At 45.4% G+C, this 27,593-nt stretch overlaps 1 protein-coding gene across 1 annotated transcript in view; it reads left to right on the top strand.

Annotated features, from left to right (window-relative positions):
* The first annotated feature begins 732 nt into the window (after positions 1 to 732).
* LOC131288748 (dipeptidyl aminopeptidase-like protein 6) overlaps positions 733 to 27,593 on the top strand; it is a 44,813-nt gene continuing 17,952 nt past the window's right edge. The window contains exons 1-4 of the mRNA XM_058317924.1: positions 733 to 771; positions 18,862 to 18,957; positions 24,412 to 24,526; positions 24,687 to 24,781. Of these exons, the coding sequence (XP_058173907.1) occupies positions 733 to 771; positions 18,862 to 18,957; positions 24,412 to 24,526; positions 24,687 to 24,781 (345 nt within the window). The remainder of the gene's footprint in view (positions 772 to 18,861; positions 18,958 to 24,411; positions 24,527 to 24,686; positions 24,782 to 27,593) is intronic.

The raw sequence follows: 27,593 nt of genomic DNA, 5'->3' as shown, positions 1-27,593 counted from the left end.
GAGAGCCAAATACTTTTTAAATAATTAGATACATTTTTTCTAGCAATACAGGTTTTAAAAGTACACTTTTTCACATTCATTTAAAAAACAACCTTCACATTGACCACCGTTTCTACAACGAAAACCGTCACCATGGCATGACTTTAACCTTCGAATCAGTGGGTAAGTCCAACATGGAGGACACGACAAGCGTAACGCTGTAAATCGATGTCGAACTTTCACATATCTATTGTGTCAGAGCCACACGTACCCGTAAGCTTGTTTACCGAGCGCACAATGGGAAGAGAAGAATGCAGAAGGAAAACCGAGGGTGCAAGTGAGCGGGAAAACCCAATCGCACTTTTCCCCGAGCATATTCGCCGGGCTCGAGCTGAGTTGTCACGTGTGTCAAACGGCACGTGAACGATAAACACTGGACACTGGAAAAGCGTTCGAATGAGTGGAAAATTGCATTGAGGTGGTTGCACAACATGAAGTTCAAATTGCACCCCGCGATCCATTCGATGTTGGACCGCGGGTCCACTTGCAAGCTGGAAGCGATGTTCGGGTACGGGTTTTGAAAGCTGGTGCCCGGAAAAACCCCTTCGGGCAGCGCGGGACAGACGGATTGTGACGGAGTTTTTCGTTTTGTGGATGTTGTGATGATAATTTGCGACCCCAATCAGTGAAACGGTGGTGTGGTGAAAAGCTTTTCCGGTTCCGTCCGATCGTCAACCTCGGAGTCAACCGATCATGGAATACTTTCGTGTCCAACACGAACAGGATTTGAAGGTAAACTGTGCACGGTTTGTGGAAAGGAAGAAATAAACAAAAGAGAGTCTCTCTTGGTTGGCGATGTTTTTGACAAAAATTCAAAGGATTGTGGATAGCTTTGCGGGAGGCCAGTGTGTTCATCCAATATGTTCCGGTTACTAATCTACAATTAACAAGATTAGTTGCGGAACTCACTCAAAAAGTAGGCCTTGCCCGTTTCCCCGAAAGTGAACGTCAGTTTCTCCAGAAATGCGTCATTGCCGCATCGCAAGTGACACCGCTTAGCGTACGTGGGAGGAAAATTTCGGGGGAAAACTTTTCGCCGAAACCCATTCATCCGAAAACAGTCCACAGTCCCACGCTGATAAGAGATTCGCAATTCGTTATTTCGCTGCCGAAGCGCTCACGCTTTGGGGCGGGAAAAGGATAGGAATCTTTCACTCAAATAACCTTTTGATCAGCATTTTATGAGAAACTCAAGTGGTCTCGAATTTGTGAAAGCGATCCCATGGGTAAGGTGACCGTATATGTGTGTGTGTCTGGCAACGAAAAATAAAACCCACCCCACGATCTCGATGATCGTAGGTGGACTGACGCAACCGCAACCAACCAAGTGGGGGAGGAGGAGGGATTGCTCGTCCTGACAGCTTCAGAAATAAGCCTTGCGCGTGTATGTGTGTGTGAGTGTTGGGTTATGGGAAAATTACGAACGCCCCGGAGAAACGGGTCTACCAACATGTCACGAGCAAACGATGACTTTCGAAGAATGTTGATTGCCGCGAGCGAAATGCAGGATTTTCCGATGCCTGGCTGTGTGCGGGGCTGTTTTGTTTTAATCACAGCCTGCAGGCTTGAAGCGAGATTACAAACGCCAGCCTTTTATGCGTGATTGTGTTCTTTGCTCACCGGGAAGTGATATAAGGTTTTGTGTTTTTCCCACATAAAATCCAATGGTTTTCAATTTAATTTAAATTTTCATCTTTACCTCCACAGACACCATTTTCATATTATACTACGAACATCAACTTTGCTTTTGCTTTAAATTGAAATGATTCATCACCTAAGGCAAGCGATCTTAACAAAAGTCTCGGAAATAACCAGCAGTAAGAGTTAATGTTCGGTATAATACTTCTCTTTTGAAGTTTGGATGTATTATATTAATAAATTTTCGAGAAATTCAATCAGCCTCACGTAATTTAATATAACATTCATATTAACACCATAAGGCAAGCATAACTCATCCCACCATTCCGTGGCAAAACGAATTAATACTTTGGCACCCTCTCGTACACAAATAACACAAATCCGCAAACCATAACACTACCGAGCGAGCGATAATAATGTTTCGCATCGCGTCCCGCGGTCAGCTTCGTGGTCGGCTCGCACACACAGATTCAGGGGTGGTTTTTGGGAGGCCAGAAATTCGCTGACACTCCTCCCGATTCGCAGTCGGCCGGAAAACTTCCCACACTTCCGTCGCCGATGTTGTTCTGCGGGGGAACCAGATTCGGCGATCGTGCATTCGGGGCACGTAGCGCGTGGCTCGGATTTGTGGTGACATGTTAGCTAAACGGATCCGTTTGGTATTTTCTTTTCCACTCTCGAATGCCTTCCGGTAATCGGATAGCGCGAAAACCGCGACTATTATCCGGCCCGGCTCGTTTCTGCACTGGTGTGAATGGTTGAACAAATCGTTTGGGGGCTTTTTTGGTGCAGTGTGTGTGGTTGAATCGCGTGGATCGATAGAGTTGTGCTTCGCAGTTGCGAATAATGGGTTCGCTAAAAAAAACCGGGCACAAATAACTCACTTAATGTTTATGTACACAATTTTAAATACTGTAAAACCTTAAGCAAGCAAACAACGAAAATACTTTCATCACGTAGGTCTAACGACTCCGCTTGTTTGTAAATATTAAAAACATAATCAACGTGCAATCAATTCATTTCCGACCCATTTTCGTTGGCATGCATTTTAAATTAGTGCTGCACCGTTGTATGCACTGCGGCACCGCAGCAGTTGCATTTCAATTAACGGGCGCTGAAAAAAGGAAGCCGAGTGGGGAAAAAACGGAAAACATTTCCACGTTCGCACCAACGAACCTACCAACCAGCGGCTACTACGTGATGAGGACCAATTTCCGGCGGCCTGTTATTAACGATTTAATTAAATGACGTTCATACGCGGAACCAACAAATAAACCAAAACCGAATGTTTAAAAGGAGGTAAAAGCTGTTAAAAATATGCCTTTAAGGAGGATATATGTGACAGAGAATGATTAACTGTTGTGCTTCGGTGGTAATGAACACCAACACTTCAGTGGAAGTGTTAGCCCTTCCACGCCCTTTAATTTTCCAGGAGATAAATATAATGATTTCAACTCACTGAAACAATTGCGAAACGACGCAACGTACACATTCAGGCATTTTGAATTAAGCTAAACACAACTACTTCAACCTCTGAGCCCGATGGCCCAAGCAATCAAACCAAACTGATTCCACTAAACTTAACGGCACTTAAGGGAACGCCGGATAGTATGTGCGTGCCACTTTTTCCCACTTCGCCCAACACACACACACACACACCCATCAAACCGACCTGACCTGGTGAGTAACGGATCGCTCGATTTCCTCCATCGCAGTGTGAAACACAATGTTTCACTTTACGACCGCTACCTGCAGCGTTCTCATCCGAATGTTAATCAAGCTCCGGGCCGGAGCAAACAGATAAAACATTCTATGAATTTCTCAGCGTCCAATTACCTAGAATCTCATTCCGCACAGAGTGGTATGACCTTAAAGTTGCAATTAATTTAACAGTGCCGTTACGAGGCTGCAATAACGTCGACCTACACACTCGCACATGGTTCGAGCTTTAATGCACACAGAAAAAAGAAACACATGCCAACGAATGCAAACGTTGATTTTTGCGATGGAAAAACCAATCAGGAAAATATGTTCAATAAACAAAGTTAAGAAAAAAAGGTAAAAGCCATCGTTACGTAGCGCTAGCAACGATTTAGGAATTACTTTACCGAGACGCGCCAACGCAGAAGCAAAATGGGAAGAAATATGGAAAAAGAAACCCACTTCGATTGGCTTATGCAAATGAAAAGTGAAACGAAAAATACAAATCAATCCACGCAGCGTCTGGAGATGCAGCTCTGGTTTCCTCGTGGCATTTCTAGACCGGTAGACGAAAACAGCTCCGAAACGAGCGGAATTGAATTTATCTGTTTGTTTACTCGGGGAAATTCGATTACGATTTTTTTTCCTTCTTCGTTCCATTTTCTTTTTCGCACACCTGGTTGCTTTGATGGGCATTTGGGTGGCTCTGTTTACGACGTGGGGAAGCATGTTTTGGGAGGCACACGGTCAGAAGCGAATGCGTCCTTGCTGGACGCCCCAAACTCTCCCACCCGTTTTCCCGCTTTCCATTGACTTTGATGCTCGTTATTTCTCGCATCCAGTTTGCTTTCCTTTCCTTTTTTTGTTGGCTTTTGCGGGAAGCGGGTCACTCATCTCGGAACCGCAAGCTTCAAGTTGGCCGTCATAAAGTGCTCGTTTTATGACCCAGTAGCTGTTATTCAATGTGCAACGAAATTTATCGACCGTAGCATCCGTGAAAATGGTGATGAATGTGTTGCCTCCTTCAATCCATGGCTGACGTTTTTTTTGTTTGCTTCCGAATCCCACTTCACCAACGTGCGCCCAGCGTGTCGGGTGTTTTCCCCCACGAAGCGGACGGCACGATAACGAGAAAATTTTCACATCCCCCTCGAACTCCCAAACACCTCCCGTTTCCCAGGAGTGCCGTTGGGAAATGGGAATGCGTTTCGTGTCTCCGCCGTGCGAAACGAAGTTAACGTCCCAGAACTCCGAAGCGCAAAACCCAAACAGAAATAAAAGCCGGGAAACACCACCCGAAACGAGCGAGCTAAGCCAGTTGCGTACGAACCCGTGCGTGTGTGTGTGTGTGTGTTAGGTGATGGTCGTACCGAGATACGAACCTGGCAGAAGGACGCATGGACCGGAAATTTTGTAGCTCCGGTCGTCAAAATGGGATATTAATTGTTTCGTTGTGCAGGTCAAACACTCTCTATCCCGCCCTCTCTCTCTATCTCTCTCTTTGTGGCGTTGCAGTGAGTCCTCGTTTGGTGGGTACAAAAATGTTCCAAAGCAAACCCACACCGGGTTCGAGTCCAACAACGATGCATCAAGGACCCTCTACAAGACCCCGACCTACAGCCGGAAGCCGGACCGAGGATGCTGATGAATGCTTTGCATTTCTAATTGTACGAAATTCAGCAAGACGACCTCTTCGGGGAAGTTTTTCACACCGATGCAACCGGGACGGCCGGGTGGCTGTTTCCGTTGCACGGACACGGCCACATTTGCATAACGGAAGCATGATTGCCATTTGACTGAGAGTGAGTGGTCCTTTCCGCCCGGGCTTGCCGTTCCCATCGGACAAACACTCCAAAACCGGTTCGAAACGTCGGGGCTTCCGTCGAGATGTTCGCAATCGGCTTCTCCGATGATGGACGCTAGAAGCACCACCTTATGGCTTGTTGAACAACACGAAACGGGTCGTAGAACACGCAAATTTCACTCGATAGTTGCAGCTCGATAAGTGCTGTGCATGATTTAATTAGGTTCCGTCGGGGAAAAGGTGTGGACGGATGATTCTGTTCGGGGTAGGAGGGAGTGTTGAATAAGCATACGTTTACGTATCGATCGTTACTGGATGCAATTTGGATAATGGTTTACGATTGAGTGCATCTTGAAAAACACCGTCCTTTGTAATCTACATAATCCGTCAAGAAGTGAAGCTTCTTTATGCCACATAAAAGAGTTTTCCTATGTCCTTCCCATCGAATTCTCCATAATCTATTGAAAAAAGTACAAACTTCATCCAGAGTGCAATAGAAATTTAATGATAAAATTCTTTCAAGCATTATGGATGAATGAGCTTCAACCGATAAGATGCTTGTATTTGAAATAAAATTATCTTCGTAGTAACCCAAAGTCAATGGAAAAGAGGTCGCAGCATACCATGTTACGAGAGAAAAAACCGTGGGCACATTTTTGACAGTTGGTTGAAATTTTGTTTACCTCTCACGAGCATCCAGGAAAGTGAAGTAAAACTGCAAATTTGGTATGAACAAGGAATTGAGACATTCGAGAGGAAGGACATTCTGGAGGAAGGCTGCGTATAAGGAAGACCAACACACTTAATTACGGCACTCACGGCGAGCAAAAGAATCCATATCCCAGGACTTCACACAGAAGAGCAGTTTCTATCCGCGAGACCATGGATACTGTGATCTAGAATTACCAATTACCTATTTCGCGAAGATTTTGGCGGAGATCTCCCACAAGTATCCTGGAAATTTTTGTTAACGCTTTTTAAACCAACTGTCACAACAATGGCGGAGCACAAAATAGCTTTTACCCGACCTGTCTTTTGATTGATCTTGGTAGTAACCAAACCTTGTTTAATTGTTCTTCAGTTTAATTCAACATTTCTTGGAAATGCATTCCTTCCTCCAGAACAATTCAATCGGGATGTTCTAAACCTCGACTCAAGCATAACAACTTCAACCGTGATCAAACATTTCTTTGATGAACCTTTTAGTGACACCGGTTTGCCTGTTCCAATACCTTTGAAGTCGTCGCTCACGGCCTACCGATGTTTGTTATTACGTTTCAGAACTGGTCACAGCTTACTGTTCGCAGAAGAAACAATTTATCGTTGGCCGGTTTGGCAACGCTTTCGCAAATGTTTATATTTTGCCCTCGCTATCAGAGCTACGCCGCGCCATTGTTGACTCCCGCGGGGCGAAACATCCTGGAAATCAGTTCAAAGTGGCCTTCGTCGTCGGCCTTGGCGAAATCCCTCCCCCGGAGTGTCAGAGAATGCAAAATGGCGCACCGAAAAGGCTTCCGTTCCGGTCGACGACGCTCGCTCGCTCGCTGGTCGATTCCGTAAACTAACATTCTGTGTCGGCGTTAATGAATCCCTTTCAGTGTTTGATGCTGGGATTTGCCGTGGGCAAGGTCCTGTTCGGTGGCCCCCGTTCACCCTTTGTAGCCCGACGGAAGGAACGTGTGTGGGGCGACGTGCGCAGAAGACAGACAGAAGTGTTGCCGCTCGGTTGAGCAGTGAAGATAGTCCTAGGAGCACTCTCTAGGGTAGAACACTGGCTTGGTGTTCATTCCAACTAGCTCCGCAGACAGTGACCTGGTAACACCACCCCCGAGGCTGTGTTTAATTATTTGTGTGCAGTGCTTCGTATGTGTGCCGGCGGACAACAGAACCCTTGCGTGCCGCAGTTTGCCCTATGCAGTTTCCTTCACAAGCAGCATTTTCCAATCCATCCCAAGAGCGACGACGTACGATGTTCCAGTGTTTGCTACTTCCGGTTCACAGAACGGTTCTTTCGCTTCACCAAGGGCAAATAAGGGTTGCACCGAAATAAAAACCCAATGTCTTCGTTTTATCTGAAACGTGCAGTAGTGTGTTGATTTTAGGGAGACATGTATAAAATGGCTCCAAGAGTGCCACATCCCACGTTCCGTATTTTCCCAGCCCACTGTTCCTACAACCCCGTTCACCCACGGTTCGTTGAGAATGTTTGGATTTTTAATTTTGAAAAATATCCCCAACTCACCGCCTCCCTTTTTGGTAGTCCCGTTCAATTTTCCGGATGCTTTTAAACAATAGAGTTGTGTCTTCCACCCGGCTGCGGATAAGTAAACAACTCACGGTGCGCAAACGAAAAGTGAACATTTCGTAGTTAGTCTCTTCATTTTCATATATTTTTATTCTTCTTCCTTCTACTCTACTTTTACTGCAACGAGAAGAGTCATATATCGCAACATATTCACGGGATGGAAAAAGTTTCATCTTGCCATGTCTCTCGGAATGTTACGCCTCGATGGAAGATGTGACAACTGCGTTGGCAAATTTGCTATTAGAGGTAAAAGGAAAGGTGGAGAAAAGAGGGAAAGAACACGAACACGTGCCACGTGAGACACACAATTAATTCCACTACACAGCACTAATTTAGTGATAACGATGCTTTTAAAGAAAAGGCATCGTGGCGCAAAGAACAACCAACCGGGTTTCCCCCCTTTTGGATGGCCAAAAGCAAACCCAAGTCAAAGTTGCGATCGTTGTGACATCTTCATGCACCGCTTGGCCACCCGAGTCGAGCGCGGTGTTCCATTTTCGCTTCTTCTGCCAGCCAAACCCCGTGGTAGTTGGTGGTCTTTAATGAAGATGCTCGTGTCCTGCGAGTCACCGGAATGTGTTCGCACCAGAGTGAACGAAAGGGAGCTAGAAAAACTCATTAGCTAATTTAACCTCATCCGCTGGAATTACACTTTTATGGTGTATCGAACAGCGAGCAAACGGTAGCACAGCAACTTCCAGCGCACCACCAACGAGGGTGAGAACAAGGAAAAACTAGTTCACGAACCGGGACAAAGTTCTGCCGGAGAGACATTTTATCGAGGGCCACAATTATCATTCGCCTGCCAAGTCGAGGATCGCTTCCGGTTAGTTGCGGATTCTATGATGGATGGTTCCAGGTCGTAACGCAAAAGTGTCATTAGTCTTGAGAACCGAGGACGATGCATTGGAAGGAGACACATGACCGTTGAATGAATTACTTGAAATGATTAAATTAGTGCTTTTCAGCTTTACATTCGTATAAAGTTCTACATGTTAAAACGATTTAAATAATTTAGAGCCAACATTTTGAACAGCACTCTCACAAACAAGAATACTTCTCCACGGTAAAACAAATGTTGCAACAACTCGTACTCGTTCAACGTCGAGAAAAGCAATCGAAGAAAACCCATTGCACGAAGCCATAAAGGAGTTGTAAGAAGACAAAAGTCGTTCACGGTACTTGAACTTAAAATCACCCTTGCGTTAAAATGAAGCCGATTCGAACACTGTTCCGGCACCGAGGAACTCGTGCTACTCTGCACGAACATGCAACTATTGGAAAAGTTTTCCACCCTGCGATCATTGTGGTGTTTATTGTTTTGTGCAAACATTTCTTGCCAATTCCACACGGATGGAAAGGGAACCGGTAACATTCGAGAATCCTTGTAAAGATGGCAAAGGTTAACCGAAAGCTTCTCAAATGAGTCGGAAGAATATTGATAATCCAGTTTGTAGGGGAAAAATAGTTGCAAATAGAAAAGGATTACTCTGCAAAATAAGAGAAAAACTTATAACTTATATTAAACTGTATAACAATACTGTTCAACATACAAACTTGTATTGAAGATTGTAGCGAGTATCTTTAATTAAAAACCTTGTTTATTGATTACCAGCTTAATGTTTTTTCCATCTAACCATAGTAATTTCCTTAACATCTTTTCAATAACATCCTTCCTGTGGATCAAAATCAAGTTATGTCATGGCGCAATGAAACAGCACCGTTTTGTTCTATCGGAAAGTTAGAATTAGTTGCAGATTTTTTTCTTCATCAGAATCGCATTAAAACGCCATCACGCGAAACAGCGCGAGATTTTCCCAAACCCCAACGAATCAATTACCGATCCCGTTGCGGGCCACAAGTCGCCTTCTCGGTCCGGGGGAAAACTACACGGATTTTCATCAAACTATGATTACCCAGCCGCTGCGAAACGAGTAATCCGAGTCCCTGGAAGGTAGTCATACCAACGTGATTGTACAGAAAATAGAAGCCTAGTCCGATTTTTTTTCTTTTTGCATCCTGCTCCCCATTCTATTAAAGTTAACACAAGCTGACATCGCGTTGATGGCAAAAAGGATGCAGGAAAAAAATGACGTTATGACGTTTAGAAAAGCGTTCGCTTGATTGGATCCTACTCGAAGGCAGACAGTGGGAAACTTATTTCCTTTTTCCCCCTACAAGAATGGGGCAACAAGTGAGAACTTTTTCCCTTATAACCAGCCACATGCCATAAGAATTGAACGTTAGTTTACGCTTTTCAGCTCGTTAAAGCGTTGAACTGAAATGATCGATCGCGAGAAGAGGCTGACATTTGGTAACAGGTTTGCAAAGGAGACTTCTCGTCAACGAACGAGGCAATAAAGGAAGGAAGTCGATTAAGGTCATGAAGCATCAAGTGACAACTTGCACTTAGGGACTTGTTCTTACTTCGGTAGCGCCGTGTGATTTTCCACATGACGTTGAGCGTTTTATTTTTATTACACTTTGGATAACATTTTATAATATTTTAAACATCTAAGACATTTGCTTGTTTGACTTCTCTGTTCTATATATAAAACACAATTCCAAAAACCTGCAATACAAATCAATATTTATAGCAAAGCAGCTTGACGTGGCCTGAACTAATCGTACCGTGCAATAAATATGTACGAGCATTGTTTACGCAAGCGGAGCAGCAAATCACAATCCGTCCCATATCATGATTATTTTAATATCACTGCATAGCATCGCATCGAGTATCAGCGTTACGCTGGTTTATGGCCCGTGGCCCGGGCGGAATTTTAACCCGTCCAACCAGCTGGTGACAACGCCGTCAAGCGTACGAGAGCCCCCTCGGAACCGTTTGATGAAGCCCTCGTACGTGGCACGTACACCAAACCCGGTCGGCATTCGTTAGGCGTGCCAAACATCATTTCCGCATTAGGGAAATGTCACATTCGGCTCCGAGCCCCCGGACCAGGTTCATGACAGTATGTGATCTTTGGCCCAAAGTTCCCCTTATTCTTCCAAAGGTTGGGTTGGGCTTTTTTGCCCTCTGATTTTCTTCTCTGATTTTTTTTCTGTCAAAAGGCTTTTCCAATTCGCGAGATCTGTTTTGCACACAATCCAACCATAGGAAGGAGGACGATTGTTTTTTCTTGCCTCAAAATTGTGAGCTCCTCAGGTTGCAATGTTTGGGGGTGACAGAAAAAAAGCCAAGCAAGCTCCCAATTCGTACAAGCGGTAGGCTTTGATGTCGCGTTGGAACGTCATTAGAACCAAAGAAAAGGATAAAAACCAAGGCCTGCTTAGCGGCAGAAGCGCTCATTATCGTGATTCCCGCGCAGCGCATCCGTCGGAATGGTTACGTTAATGAAAGCAATCTTAAAAAAGGATCGTTTGTTTTCCCACCCGCCAAGCTCTGGAGCGGTTCTGGAATGCTAGGGAGTCCTTTTTTTACGCCTTTCTTCTTCTCAACTCGTCCTGAGCAGCTCAAACTAACAGCCGATTTGGTTGCCAAGCCTACTGCAACCTTTGGTCGTGAACCGGAAAAGGACGTGACTCTAGGAAAGGATTCGATATCAGGATATTTTTCCTAGTGTGCCGTTTCCGACGAGTTTCCACGTAAACGAACCAACGCTGACGTGATATTTCTTCCAATAAATTCTTAAATTGTTCTACGAACAGACAACGCACGAAGTTGAAACCGAAATTCATCTCGCAATCGTCAAAATATGACGTAACGCTTCTTCGACTGTTTCCTAGATCCTTATCCTTTTCGAACACACATTGGCAGATGTTGCTCACTTAATCCCACACACTAATCCCGATGATTCGTAAAGATCCGGTATTGTATCGTCTCACGTTTCGTTTACCTTTCCATGCGAGCATCTTTAATCAAGTATCAAGCACTGGATACGGTAGGATTTCTGGTTCCCGGGAAGGGTGGAAGGGTTAACCGTTTTTATTATTTTTCTCACTTTTCGCAAGGGGTTTTCCCCAAACCCCAAGCCTCTGCCTTCCTACGCTGTTACACATTTGATGGAGTTGTTTTCCGTCAGCTTAAGAAAAAAGTTCCTTTCCAAGGGAAGACGGAGCCGTGTGTACACACTAAGACGAGATGACGTTGGATGGATCGTTTGATCGATACGAGGGAGTAGAGCGACCGTTACGATCAACACTTCAGCCACGGAAAAACGATGAAGTGCTCAGGGTGGTTTGGGAAAAAAGGGAAAACCCGTACGATCGACGTTGGAAAGCGTGCTCGCCCGAGAAACGCTGTGATAAGTGGCCCTCGAAACGTTGAAGAGGATAGACAGGGTAAACATTTGTGCGCCCTATACTACGAGCACACAAGCACATACACATGTGTACAGACATAGATTAGCAAAGACTCAGGACGAGCGTTCTGCACCGAACAACTTCCTAGACTAAAGGAACCGAGCTTGCCGACAGCGAGATACATATATATTTTCGCACAAAATATTTACATATCCCTTCCCTTGTCTTGTGTGGGCTTCTTGCTCGGTCCCCCACAATGGCACTAGGGCATTTCCCTTTCCTCGGTGTGGTGAGGACTAATTTGTCATGTAACAAAAGCCAACACTTCTAATGGGACAATCATGCTCGGGCTTCCGCTACGTAAAGTACGCTATTATCGTGCTGAAGATTATGATTGACGAGTGCAGAGTGTACCAATATTTTATCAACCATTGAGCACACACGCGCGCGGATTAGTGCGCTGGGGAATTCGGGATGATGTTCTTATGCTTTGCTTGGTTTGAACAAAGTACTCAAACAAGTCGTCCGCTGAGGCTGACATTTATTTGACGAGAGTGTTTCCTATCATCTCCGATCCAGCCACAGCCCTTGTGTGGTCGTGGAAAGCCGGAAAAGTGTGTATCTGTGTGAGGCAAAAACCTTCTCTCAACGGTGAGAAGTTCGTTGAATTTCGGCAACAAACCGTTGGGAGTAGAAATCAAACCGAGATACCGAGAAAGGTACACTCGATCGGCTCGAAGATGAGCTCATTTGCGCACTAATGGGTTCACACATGTAATATGTATATGCACAAGTGGATGTGAAACTCACGATCGGTGTGTTCCGTTCCGGGAAACCCGCCCCCCCACCTTTAACGCCTAATTTTTCCGCCACCCACGTGTGGGCCGAATTCAAATTTATGCTGATGTTCGTATCGACACGCTCGACACGACGCATGATGGAGCAGCACTGGAGCATAACGTCATCGTGGTTCGTTGAATTTGACAAAGTATATCACCGGAAGTGGAAGGAAAAAAGTGTTTTGGTACCTACAGATATGTATGGGTGTTGCCGTTTGCCCAGCAAATCTTAATGAATGTTTAAACACATCCTATGATTACGATATAGTCCTAAGCCGCTGGTTTTTACCCAACATTCTGTTGCTCATTTACATATAATACTGCGATGCGTTAAACCTTCAACGGTTGGGAGCGTGGAAAGCAGGAAAAGTTCGACGCACCCCCCAAAAGGACCCTTCTATGTTTGCTAAAGTAAGCAAGTGCTTACAAGAATCAATCCGTGCGTGCAAACACGTGAACATCTTAATATTGTTTCGCAGGAGCATTATCGAACCTTTTTCCGAAATGGAGAAAACCATCGTCCCCCTTTTCTTAGCCCAAACCCGCCTGACCGGTGACCCAATTTTGCGAGAAGCGAATGGGAAAAGAGCGTACCGGGAATGGGCGTCTCCACGGCCTGCAGTTAAGCGCTTACGAGCTGCCGAATATTGTAACCGAACACCAACGGGACAAGCGTACACCAATCACACAAACACTACCCCCCTCCGAACAACACATTCCCAGGCAGGACAACTTGACCGCTGCTGCCAGGCGAAAGCTCTCCCCTCATGCCGAATTATTTTAATCCCATCAATGTAATTGAAGTTTCCGGGGCCGTGAACAGTTATCCTGTCTTGTTCGTTTGTCATTCCCGTCGCCCGGAGGAGTCGGTCCGCTCGCAGCGTCATTTTGCGTCCGTTGTGTTCATTGTGTCCCCTCCCACAGTGTGTCCTTCAAGTCCTCCTATAAGCCCGCCCACAAGTTGGGTGGTTGTACTTTCACCCAAGAAGGGACCGAAATCAGTTTCACCGAACGATCTCTTCCACAAGCCACGGGTCGCATGCCGCTGGATGATAACGTCTCGGTTCACACTTGTACGCAAATACATCCGGCGGCCACCCATCAAGGCCACCGGTTGGGAGGGGAAGAAGGAATGCGGGAAGGAGACTGGCCGGATATCGGGCGTGCCAGCCATCATATCGATTCGGTCAAATCACTTCCGTCCGGTTTCATCGGGCAGGAGGAACGAAGACGAAGGCGAGGACGCTGCAGCCAATCGATGTCCCTTTTCGGCGATGGTAATGGAGTTTGCTTCTATCTGTTTTATCGTTTGCGTCCGATAACTCACCATATCCTTCCCTTCTTGCGTTTCCTTTCTCTGTTGGAAGTCCGTCTTCAAGCTGATAGAATTGATCTTGATCGGTAAACTGTTCTTTCTCATTTCACCATCTCAATCTATTCGACACAATTGTTATGTTATTCGTTTGAATATCTTTAAGACAGAACTGCGCCAAAGTGTCAGTTATATATTTTTAAATTCAATCGCAACAGCTTACTGATACCTTCGGGGTTGAATTTTTACATTAAAGCGTAAAGGATACAACGCACGTTTCCTTCATCGGTTTACATTTCTCGTTAATATCGCCGTGTTCCATAAGCCGAATTGTATTACTTTTCTCGTGGAAATGTGTTGGAATTTAATCCATTCCTAACCGACAACCTTGCCAAGGTAAGTTCGTTACCGGTTGATGACGGTTTGACCGATATTTCACCAACCGTGCCTAACCTTTGCTCTGACAGGTAAAACCACCCGCTTCTATATTGAAATCGAATCGTAAACAAAAATCAATCGTAAGGAATTTTTCCCCCCTCGAATTTCGAAATATTTTCATTCCAATCCCCATTGTGACAGCAGCCTGGCCGGAGACGTAGAAGACTCGTTCGCTTCGTGCCCAAAATTGGTGCACATCAGCAATCAAACGAGTCAACCCTCAAACGATCCACTTGTTCGTTCCTTCATATATGTCTTCCCTGCGGAACGAACATTGTATCCGGCGGAACGTCTTTCAATATGTTTGCTCAAAATGAAGGCCACCGAGAAACGAATGATGCGTTCCACCTGGAACCTATCGGGGGGTTTCTGCCACAAAAAGGGTGGAATCGATCGATCGAAACCTGTCCTGCAGCTTTATTGCAATAAATGAAATAGGAAAAATAATGATTTCAACCTGAAGATCTGCATGGCAGCGATATGGTTTAATTAAATTTAAGGAGATTGAAAACGATTTGTTGTGGTATTATAGCACCTATTCGAATAAAACACTTTCGAGTAATTGCATATTTTCACTAGCATTCATTTGCTCTTGAAGAAAATTTAATTTGCCATTTTCACAGTAACTTAAAAACATGTTTTATAGAATTTGCGTACTTGCTGTACTTCATATTATATACCGAGTAAATTGAAAACTTCATGAAAACTGAAACCCTAGGGGAACCATATTTTTCTATGGCATATTTTATGGTTCTTTCTATCTTCCACCAACCATCGAACGAAACTTTTCGCTACCACTGCAATTTCGGCTGTCTCCAGACAAACTGTACTCAAGTGTACAATTTAGAATCGATTTTCATTCGGTTCGTCGATTCGTCGATTTTCGACGCCACCATTTTTCACCACCGTACCAACACACACATACACAAGCACACGCTTCGTAGGATTTTCCAATTTCACCTCCACCTGGCTTGCTGCGTGTCAGCCGTTGGATCGAAACACGTAGCAGAATAAATTTATTTAATCCAATGATCAAATTTATTTCAAACACATCGAGTCAGCATCGTAGCAAACCTAGGCCGGAAAGTAGCCTGGAAACGGTGGACTGAAAGTGAAGTCTAGGACTTTTCAAAACAGTTTTTACTGTCCTCAAGTGACTGTTCCGTGAAAATGGGAAGCCAGGCGTTGAGTTCTTTCGCCGACCGTTAACGAATTTTTGGGCTACGATGGTAAAAAAGGGAACTTTCCCACCGAACACGAAGTCAGCGTTGATGGAGACTAATTCTAGGATCATAAAAATTAATCAGTGCCTTTTTCTGCACCACCGGAGTCGTGTAGTGCACCGGTAGGAAAGTTTTGAATGTTGACAGCCTCTCCAGAGACCGGTCATGCTGAAATTTCATTTCTATCTTCATTATTTGGGAACTGCGTGAAGAGGAGAAAAGCAAAAACGACGGCCAAATTTTCGATGCAATAAATTTTGCCTCCCGCTGTGGAAGGAATGCCAAACGATACTCCTCATAACTTCATAAAATATATCCTTTTAACCTGCAGTGCTACAAGATCCAGTTGGTAATTGCAGATCCCGTTATATTTATACCTCAAAGTTCACAACTGCATCCGTGCGAGGAGTGGATAGTAAAAGTTTATGGTATTTTTAATTAACCCAAACTTATGCAACACTACACGACAGTTTTTTTTTTCTATAGCGTTTCTTCTTGTGCATGAAAACCCCGATGAAAAATTGAAAAACCTTATTTAACAAGAACGGCATTCAAGAATGTCCTGTCACTGTCCAGTACCGAAGTTTTGGGGTTAAACTGTCAGGTTTAAAAGATGTTGGACGGTATAGGGCAAGACAGTAAAAAGTTCATGAAAACTTTGCCTTCGCCATTCCTGGTGCTTAAGCGGGGAATATTGAAACTTTCCACCGGCAAACGTTGTAGATCTTAAGCTGGACTTAAGAGTATCCTTTTTCCATAGCATCGCTTTAATTCATTTTTATTTTTATTTCTGCTTCTATTGTGCGGCATTTAACGCAACTTTTTTTCTTCAAGCGCAAGTTTTCCACAATGAACTTTAATTTTTTGCTCGTCAGAAAATCTATTTGAATATGCAAGTTAAAAAAAGGTTTATGTTCTTGTTCTTCCATAAAATTTGCGCTAAAATTGAAAAACACCAGGCGCCTCCATTATTTCGAACTCTTCCACGTGGTTCAGCTTAGACAATTTTTTAAATAAAATTTATTTGTATCAAACTGACTGATACTTGAGCACTCGCACACTTATTTTATACCGACTTAACGGGATAATATGCCAGTGTTCCTCAGGCGCTGCTGCTCATTGCATGAATAATGCACGTGGCATGAAACATTCATCCCCCGATTGGGCTTTATTCAATCACAAAGCTGTCGCAGAGCCACGGTCCCTTCCTTCCCCAGCCTCCAACGCAACCGGTAAGAACCAATTCTCCCCCGATTGAAAGGCAGTTCCATGTGGCGCTTCCTGCTTGTTTGCCGGCGGATTAAGACTCATCATTTATTCCACCGGAATCAAACGAACGAAATCAATTTCTTCGTTAGCCCGTTTTTTCAAGCAAGCATGCAAGCAAACGGGAACACACTCACCCACTTCACACTCACTCCTTCCCCGGCAGGCGTCTCTTCTGTACCTGTTTGCCCGAGATTTTCCACCGAGTTTTTACTTTATCACCCCGGCAGCGCGTGAGCCACACTGTCCGATGCGATGCACGCAAAGCCGGAAGGATTTTAATTTCAATAATCCTCTACCATTGTGCGCGTTTCGCGTAAACGCAGCGGTGCGAAGGAAATGTCGGAAGGTGGAAAAAATCTAAGGTCAACAGGGAAATAATGCTAAAATAAACGGATGATACTCGAACGATGCTGCACTCCATTCAATGATGCACTTTTCCTTCCAAACACCACGCTCTCCAGCCAGCATCATCATCATCATCATCGCAGATGCACATTGTGCAATTTTACTTGATGATGCATCCATCCCACCGCCACCCACCACTCCCACTTGGTGAGTTTGATTTATTTTCCATTAGACGGCCAATGTGCTCGGGATTCTGTTTGTCCAACGGTGCTCGCCTTCCGGCTTCAACTTCCGGCACAGAATATTGTTCGCTAGCCGCCCAGCCGGGAACCGGGTCGGCAATTGCAGTGGTCCACCGCGGCTGGGGAAAACCCGAAAGATGGCAAAGGTATGCCCAAAGGTGGAGAAATATATCCAAGATTGTGCCGCTAGAATGCACAATGAGATGAAATGGCCGACGGAGCAGCATGCAGATGGTCCAACTCGGCACTATTCTATAGCCTTTTCCCGCCCGAACTTCCGGAGCGGGCGATGAAAATTGAATCGAAATGAGCTGGCCATGCGAACCGTGCCCGAGTGTTGGTTTTACTCGCTCCCGTGTGGATGAGTCTATTTATTTTTCATCGAAAGCACTTTTTGCAATCTTCTAATAGAAAGCTTTCTTCAAACTGAGTGATTTATGAATATTTCATATCCATCCCTACCGCGTCAAAGGGTTCTAAATTCACGGTGCAAACGTCAACACCACACAATCGCTTGGGTTTTTTCTTCGTACGAAAGTGCACATACATTTTCCTAACGTTTACCAAACAATAACCCTTTCCCTTTTCACAGTAAACATCATCAATCAAACATATACTATTCACCAGAATCTGCGATTGAGAAATAAAAAATAAAACTGATACAAACAAGTAGCGAACGGAATGGGTTTCGAGTATCTATTCCAGTGAACAATACGAGAAGGATCCGTTACATTACATCGGTCCTCATCCAAGCTCCCCCACATGGCTAGTTAATTCCAAATTTTCCAACCATGGTCTCGCAGACGATTCGGGTGTGAAAACAAACAAAAAAGCAGCTTTTTGATAGATCACGTTTTGGTGTTATTTATGGCGGTGTAATGGTGGTGGTAGTGGTGGCGATGCTTCGAAACTTAACAATTTCAGAGAAGATTTATAACGGCTGCTAGAATGCTTACATGCGGATGATAGATGGGATGCATTAGGTTATTGAATAAATTTGTCCGATAAGGATCGAAAATGCATTGACAATTTTAATGTAGAACATAAAAACCATCCGTTCGACGATTTGATAGCCATATCAATCAACCAGCATTTTACAGCGTCCGATTCCATTATAAAATTTTCGGTTCTAAAATAAGAAAATGTAGAAAATAATAAAAATTCTTCATATTTGTATATTAATAGAAGCATTTTTCTTTGAACTCGATCATGTTTATCTAATTTGATATCTTTAAAACACTTAAAGATTTTCTTAGCAATCTATGACAGGGCGTTCATAGCAACGCTATCACTTCTACTTCATTGACTCCTTCGATTGCAAACTTCTCTTTTTGAAAAGGACGTATTTTTCTTAACAACACTATCGAACTCGTTTCTATCACTTTCCCATGTTTGTTTGTATGATTTTTCAATTTTTTCTTCTTTTTTTTCTCCACTCTTTCACAGCTCGTCTCGGCCAATCCGAACCAGCGCAACTGGCGAGGGATTCTGATTGCCTTGCTCGTAATCATCGTCGTGCTGGCCCTCATCGTAACCTCCGTGGTAAGTACACTACCTTTGTTGACGTTCTTTCGGTTGAGGTTTCCGCTTGTTGCGGTGTTTCCTATCCGCCCTCCCTACGGCTCCTGGAGCCACGGGTCCTTGGCCACCTGCTCGATGGTGGCCCTCACGGTGACATCCGGCTCGATGAGGCTGTCAATTAGCTGCATGATTGATGGGTTCGGTTTCAGCCCGCCCGGGTAGGAGTAGCGCTTGTGCAGCTGACACTCGATGGCCTCCCGCACGCGACTCTCGTCGAACGGCATCGTGCCGGTGATCATGATGAACAGGACGCACCCGAGCGACCACATGTCGTGTGCCTTCGGGTCGTACGGGATGCCTTGCAGGACCTCGGGGGCGGTGTAGGCGACGGACCCACAATACGTGGTGCTCAGCTCGGCAGCACCTCGCCCACCCGGCGGAGCGCACCGTTTGGCGAACGAGAAATCGGCCAGCTTGACGTGCGCCGGTCCGGCGAGCAGAATGTTCTCACACTTGATGTCCCGGTGGCAGAAGCCCTCCCGGTGCATGTACTCTACCGCCTGCACCAGCTGGCGGAAGAAGACCCGGGTGCGCGTCTCAGGCACCCGCTTGTGGAGCTGCACGTACTCCAGCAGGTCCCCGTGGCGACAGTAGTCCATGAAGACGCACATGTACGGGCCGTACTCCTGGATCGACTGCACGGAGACGATGTGCGGGTGGCTCAGGGTGAGCATGGCCACCGTTTCGCGCGGCATCAGCCGTTCGTAGCTCGCCGGGATGCGCCGACGGTCGATCACCTTGCAGGCCAACGATTGCATCGGCAGCAAACCCTCGGGCTGCGACGATCGGTAGAACGCCTGGTACACCTTGGAGTACGAGCCGGAACCGACGCACCGGCCGACGATGTAGCCCTTCGCGTTCAGCGCCTTCTTCACACGAGTGCGGGTCCAGCTGCTGGACGACGGGAGAACCTCCGACGACTGACGCTGCACATCGCTGCCATCCGCGCCAAAACTAATTTGCCGTTTGAACTCCGAATTTGTCTCCATTGCTGCAGAATTTTGGCTCAAAAGTTGTGTCTCCAAGAGATTTCGTGCGAACAAAGTTTGACTACGAACCCTGGTTGCTAGGATCTGAGGCAACAGCACTGGTGGTGTAGTTTAGAAACTGATGAAACAATTCATCACCTACTTTGATTCGGTAGGACTCATGTTTGAGATGCAGTTGAATGTCAGTGCCATACAAGTCCGGTTGACGAAAAATGACAGCTCACCCTGAAATTAGGTCCTTGCGTCCAAAAACCTACACTTCTCCCATCCTCAACAAGAGCATTGAGCAGCAAATGTTTTGATCGCATATGTTTTTAACATTGAACAGTATACATGTATGTTAAGGATTTCTATCAAACGGGCGACCATCAAAGTTAAATACGTTTTAATAAAATTCACTAAAAAAATATCGATTTACTCTTGTGCAACAAACCGAATCCTTTCGGTTCTAGAAGTTATCCTTGTTCTATGGGGATTGCCTTCCATCGGCACATCAAAAGTTCAATGCCGAATCCAATTTATCATTTATGCTAAAACGACCTTTGTTTCGGCTGTACACATTTTCCCCCCGCTACACACACACACCCATGCAGTAGCACATTGGCTGCTAATACAATTCCTGTACGAGATCCTGAAAGCGATAGCCCTTCGCCAGAACCGGAGCCATTCGCTATTCAATTCTCCTGCCGATTGGATTCGTCCCAAATTCAATATACCGAATAATTCAATTTACCCACAAAAACCCAGCACCATCCATCGTCTACGCATTTTCCACCACGGGCGGTCGAGTTGGGTAGGATGGGGGGTGTTCTTGGAAGAAAGTTTCCTAGCCTGAACCAACACTGTGTGAGGTGTGTGAGGGTTCTTGCTTGAAGTAGCCTATTTCACACTCCGGTTGCCCGCGTGGTCGTGCACTTGAGGCGATGTGGTTAATTTCCTTACACGTCGCCGTTCTTCTGTCTTTCCGTTTGTCCACTCACGGTGCAGAAGAAAAGCGCACGAGAAACAGTGGCCAGTTCAAGACCATTGGCTGGAGTGAGGTTAACGTAGCTGAGATTCTCTTGACCTAAGAGCTTCGATCGAGGGAAAGTTGGGCCGAACTGGACGTAAAGTCAATTCTCTGAGGGTTTCCAACCAGTACCCTATCTACCAAGGGAATTTGGGCTGTTACCATCCGTAAAGATCCTTCACCTAAATTCATAAAAACTACAAAAACAGAATTGAAAAAGTAAGAAGCGTAAAGTACATTTTTAGACAAGTGTTTACTCCGGTTGGATCTTGTTGAATGAAAATACTGCCTAGCGAGACATGCGAACAGAATGTTTAATATTGAACCTAAATTTGGAAGAAGATGCAAGGAAGCCCACAAAAAGATTACACCAACACTTGGAATAACATAGCAAATATCCTCCAAAGAATGCTTCACGAAGTTGATCGCCATGTTTAACTTTGAAGACACAAGCGAGCCAAAACCTTGAACAATATAAACAAGCGGCGGTTTTCGCCAATATAATTAAGGCACCTGTTTTCACGCACGCAATTCGGCAACTTCGTGTTCCATGGCATTCCATTCCACGAACGCAGACCTTTGAAGAACTTCTCCGTTTTTTCCCTTTTGCCTTTTCAACGGTTTCCTACGAAAATCCCACGATTGAACTTGGGCTACTTTTCCTCTTTCGTGAGCTCCGTTTGCCCGTCAATCATCGATGTAGCCTCCGGCGCAAAGGTCGAACCTTGGAAAGAGGTAGCGAACCCCAACCCACGCTGCCTTTGGCCCCATCGTCTGGCAAGTGTTCTACCGTTCTCACGTCGGCAACAGTTTCGTTCGGTAAAAACTTCCACTTGAAACCAACCCATTCGTCGCTATCGACACGTACAACTCTGCACGCTGCAATTTATTAAAATATAAAGCATTTCCCCACTCAAAAATGGTCTAATTACCTCAACCCGTTATTGTATGAGGGCTTCCGTTAGGAAGGTGAATGCTACCCGAACAACTAAACCGGTTGGCTGATGGTTTCTGTGGTTCGTTCGGGACCAATACGCTTCCAAAGTCCGGTCGGTCGAGCACGTTCCGGCAAACCGTTTGCTGTTTGAAAATTGTATTTAATTGCTTTCGGGTCCTTGTCCGTGCGGTTCGGAGTAAAACGATGCGGAAGCTGCATCAATGTACACAGAGCGCAGCATGCGTTGTTGCTGCATCAGATGAATAAAGGAATTATTGGATCAAGTGTGCAATGCTTACCGGGAAATAGTTTCAACAGTGAATGGTGAAAGGACGCCCAACACACAAAACATTCATCAAGCAATTGGGAATTTAAATCTATTCTAGTTGCAGAAACTAATATTTAATTTAAAATATCCACTCTTCAAAGGTACCAAACGCTCACAGCCACTGTCCGGCTTTGAATTGGCATCTGTTTCTAATGTGAAACATTCCAAATCGGAGAGCACACCACCACCACCAGCTGTTGAAACTGAGGACATCTCTCAAACGAAGGCCAGCTCGTCTGTTGGCGACAGATAGGAACCATTCTAGTGGCTCGGTTCAGATGCACACGGTTGCTTTTAATAGTTTCAACACGTTGTGCCATTTGCATCGTACTTCCGTTTGGTCTGGTGGCCAACTGAACTCCATCCGTTTGTTTGATACACAAGGTGGTGGGCTAGATATGCGCTTTTGCAATTAAATACCGTCCTATGAGGACGAAGCAGCAACGAACGAAATGGTAACCCTTGGATAACATTTTAATAAAGTATCTCAAATGTTACGTTGTCCACGTCGTGGCGCAAAGTGTCCAAATACCATTGTAACCAAATCTGATAAAACTGTTACTACTGCAGCGTTATTGGGTTTTTCGCTCCGGACCAAACTTTCCCAAAATCCAACCGAAACAATAGTCGCTAATCCTTTCAAACTCCTTTCACCTCCCGCTTCAGTCGACACTTATTCGGATTGCCCCGAGTAAACAAACGAAACGCAGAAATAATAGACACGGCGGCGACATCGGACCAGCGTGGTGTGAAATCGAAATAGCTCGACACGGTGTCGCAAAGTGTCTGCATTAATCGCCTTAGGACCGAAAGCGAGCATCCGAAACCGCAAAACCGCGAACCTCCGCGCAAACCTCGGGCCTCGATGTTCGAGCTTCAGCTGCGCAGGGGGCCCGGTGAATGGGTTGGTGAATTTTGTGATCGGATAAAAACCGACCAACACCAGGAACCTCCCGGCCGCTCCCGGGGAAGGCTTGTCGGTCGCGCACGAACTTTGAGTATACGGGACGAAGTGGTAGTTTCGTTGCAGGACGCCAACGTTCTGTGCTCCTCCCCGAAGCAAGTTCTGAGTTTTTCGTGAAAGCTTGTTGTTTCTGCCTGTATCAACATTGAATCAAATCCGCCCGTGTTTGCAAACACCGGCATAGGCTATTGTTTTGAAATACTGCACTGCCATGAAGGTACTCCGGCACTTTTATACCTTGCAACGACGATACAAGATGAAAACAGGATGGACGGGAAATGTGGGCCACCGAAGGTAGGAGAGATCTCCGGTTTGCCAAACCTTTCCCATCTCGATGCAATGAACTTTAATCTTTATCGAATTGGCGCATAGGCAACGTTATTTTTATCCTAAGTCAACCAGCAATAATCGACACCTTTCGACGTGAATCGAACACGAGAATAAATTTTTGCAAGCTCAGGAAACTATTTGCAAAGGATCGCGTTGGACGAGAAGTTTGGCCCTAAAATACCTTTCATTCGAAATTTGAACAAACAGAGCTACTTTCCCTGAGGATAATATTTAATCCTTGCACGTTATATGGTTCCGAAAAAATGAGTTCTGATATGATTGATTTTAATATCTCAACTAAATTGAATGTCAAAATTCGTTTTCTAACCCTCCGAGGGATGTTTGAATACGTGCGGGTCGTATTTGAAAAGGATTTTATTACACATTTCCCTCCACAGCCACAAACGCCAAAGGAAATAAGGACACGATAAACTTTACTACCTTGCGATAAAGTGAATCCCTGCAAATCTCCTACTCTTCGTTTGCGTTTTTTTTATGTGTGTGTGTGTGTGTGTGTGTACAGCGGCACATTCCAGCCACATTCCCTGCGTTCGTTAGATCGATAGCCGACGCCTTTTTTCTGCCCCTGAGCTTGACAGCCCACCAGTCGAGGCCAAGACGGACGTAACCTTCGTCCTGATTGCTTCAAGTCAAGCATCAATTGACGCCCGGATGTCAACTCGTAGGTGTGGCCGTGTCCGTTTTACGACGGTCGAACCCTTGACCTCGAATGTTATCTAGACTGTACGTGTGTGTGTGTGTGTGTGTGTGTGACTGTTTTTTTCGGAACTCCGCACCGGTTCGATTCAGCTCCTTGACAGCTTCACTAACAATTCGCTCCCGTTTCCGTTTTTCCAGGTACTTCTTACGCCACCGGACGAAGGACCTCGCGTGAAGGGCCAACGGATACGATTGCAGGACATCATCGATGGCGAGTACGCGCCGAAGAAGCTGAACGGAAGCTGGATTGGGCGTAAGTGCTGCTTATGTGTGCTCCCTGTCCATCAATCCACCCCTTTCATTCTCCCCCTCTCTGACCTCCTGCGGGTTGGGTTCAATTTCCAAGATCGGTCCATAATCTGCTTAACTGCTTCTGCTTCCTTCCCGCCGATTCGTTCCTCCTCCGATGCCAGCCGACGAATTCCTGTACCAAAACCACTGGGGAGAAATAAGTTTACTCAGCATGAATAATCTCTCGGAACGGGTGCTGATGTCCAACACGACGCTGGTAAGTGAAGTCAACGAGAAGCCCGGGAGCGGTCCTTAATCCTGCCTCCCACGATCGATGATTGGCCCGATGGCTTTTTCCCGCCCACTCTCCCCCCCGGCGGTGGTAATACTTTCGCAGTGAGCATATTTAATATAATGTCCTTATCTTTTATGTGGAATTAAATAGCAGCTTTTTATTACGTTCAAATAGCGTTCTCAAGCGGTGTTGAAGCAGTCGTTAAGCAAAGGCATTTCCGAGCGGAAAACGTTAAAATTCCGGGATCAATAACTCTTCAGAAGTGTTCACATAAATCCTCCATTTAAAATTAGAACAGGGCTTATCGTTCTCGTGTAATTATCATAAAATGAGGCTTATACTTTGATCGTTCCTCTGTTTTTAAATACACCAACATCGTCAGAGAATGATAAAGGATTCAAGGCGCAAGATTTTTTTATTGCACCCACGTACAGCCCGTTGAAGGCTCAATTCCCAGGAAAGCACGTTAACCAGCCAGCCTAAGCTTGAAGCTTCAAACCATGACATGCGCTTACGATAGCGAGCGTTTCGCGAACACTTTTGGCAGGTGGAAAGAAACGTCTTATCCCTCACGCAGGAAAAACTCCCCCGGGGCGAAAATCATCGCCTTAATCTAATCATCCAAAATCTGATTTTCCCTGCGCTGGTGATGGAAAATTTGACATTCTCCTTCAAACCATCCCCCACCATCGCTTGCTTCGGTTTCAATTTTCCACGCAACGAAAATTTTTCCCAGCTGCACGTGGGTTCAAAAAGGGAGCCGAGCGTTGGAGAGCAGCTGAGGTAATTAATCGTGCCCCAAATCCAAATCCGATCTGTGATTGTGTGCGAGTTGAGTGCCGCGACAACGCGTACCGAAGCCAAAAGAAGAATACTTCAGCACGGGAAAGCTAACCCAGGCGGAAAGGATCCTTTAAAAAGCTCACGATCCAAAGCGGATCCCATTCCGCCGTGCCGTTTCCGTGACGCAACGAGCGGTCTAATTAAATTAGAACACTTTAAAAACGGACCATCTTCGGGTTGCGATCGCCAGCATTGGGAAAAGGGGCGAAAAATGTTACCGAATTCGCTGGCGCCCGCCGCCTGAAAGCTAATTGGAACGCTGAAATCAACCCGAGGACATTCCCTCGTTCGAGTTTAATGTTGTTTGCGTGGCTCAACTCTCTTGGCACAGGAGTGGGTTAGGCGAAACAGCTCCGGGGTTTTTTTTTCGGGTGTGCCAGCGATCATCACCTTCCGTGGTTCCCTTTTTCCCAATTATTCATCGACGCCCCCCCGAAAATCGTGGCGTGGTGTTTTTCCTCCGTTTGTTATGCGCCTTGCATGCTAATGGGTTGCTGCTTCATTCTGCCACGCCAGGCGCAACGATGGGGGGAGGTGGAGGCTGCGTGGGCGTACGTCCACCCGATCCCAAGGGGTCGCCCTTTTGCCCCGGTGTGGGGTTGGGTTGAAATCTCAATCCAATTTTCTAAAGTGCACCCCCTACAGCGCGGCTCCAAACTGCGTCAAGCTATCGCCCGCGGCGTCGAACAAACAAGTGTCGAAAAGGAAACCACCAAAAATTGGCCGCTCCGTACTACTTGGCGCATGATAGAGATCAGCGAAGAATCGAGCAATATTAAGCAAAGTGTTAAAAGTTGTTGTTTTTTACCTCGAGCCTTCTGAAGGGTTGCGCCTTGGGAGTCGTGAGCCTGAGAGTGCGAGGAGTTTATACTTTATGCGCGAACTTTCAATATCAACTACCTCCCGGCCGAAAGTGTATCCATCTCGCCGTAACCGTATGTCAAAGAGCCGCGAGGTTGTTCACGGCCAAACAGGGTTCCTAAGGGGTGGTTTCTGGGCCTGAAGGAAATTGAACTTCCCTTTGGCGCAGCCTTCATGATGAAGTACGGTGTCGAGTACATTTCCTTCGCAAACTTTCCCAATTACTTGCCTTTTTTCCGCCACCCTGAGCGGGAAAGCCGTAAGTCATCGAACGCCGAACTTTGGCAACGATCCTCCCGGTCGGTGGCCGGTCGCCAACCCGTGCACTTCCGCTGTCGTGGAAAACATAAAGAAAATCAACCGCAAGCGTACGAAAGTGTATTGTTTATCATACCGGGGACGAGGTTGGTTTCGGGAGCATTATACTTATGGAATGATGATGTACCAAGCGAACGGTGTGTTTTTCCCGACGCTGGGGTTTGGAAAAGTTCGGCCACAAACCAGCTGTCGTTGCGCTCGTTTCGTGCGTTGTTTTGTGCCTTTCTTTTATGTTACTATTTTGCAGCGATTTTGGCACGCCATTTAGGGAACAAACTGCATTGGAAGAAAGTTTACTAACTAATAAAAGCTTGAAGCCGGTGTGAGGTAAGATTTTTAAAGATTTTTAACAACATTTCCCAAAGGAAATAAATCTTATCCTACATCTAGTGACGCAACGTAAAAAACTCTTAAGAAAAGCATGTAGAAATAAGTCATAACCATTCTAAAAGTCGTGTTTCATTTTGTGCTTATTTAATCATATTTCATCTTTGAGTTTATTCTTATAAAAAAATACGAAATGTATTATAGGTGGTAGTTTTCTGTAATACGTTTTGATTGAAACTTCATCCTGAAATAGTTTTTATGACTAGAAAAGAGCATATGAAGGAGGGCATCTTCCTAAGCTTAGAATTTCATAAAATGAATGCTTCAAAAATAATTTCAAGGTATTTAATGTCTTAAGAAAACTGAAAAAAGACAATGTTTGTAAACGAACTATCGACAAAAAACAATCATCAATTGTGGGGACGGTCCGGAAACAACAACAATT

This window comes from Anopheles ziemanni, chromosome 2 (assembly GCF_943734765.1).
Source record: "Anopheles ziemanni chromosome 2, idAnoZiCoDA_A2_x.2, whole genome shotgun sequence".
NCBI lineage: Eukaryota > Metazoa > Arthropoda > Insecta > Diptera > Culicidae > Anopheles > Anopheles ziemanni.
Note: the sequence above shows the minus strand (reverse complement) of the source record. Positions and strands in the feature narration are given on the sequence as shown.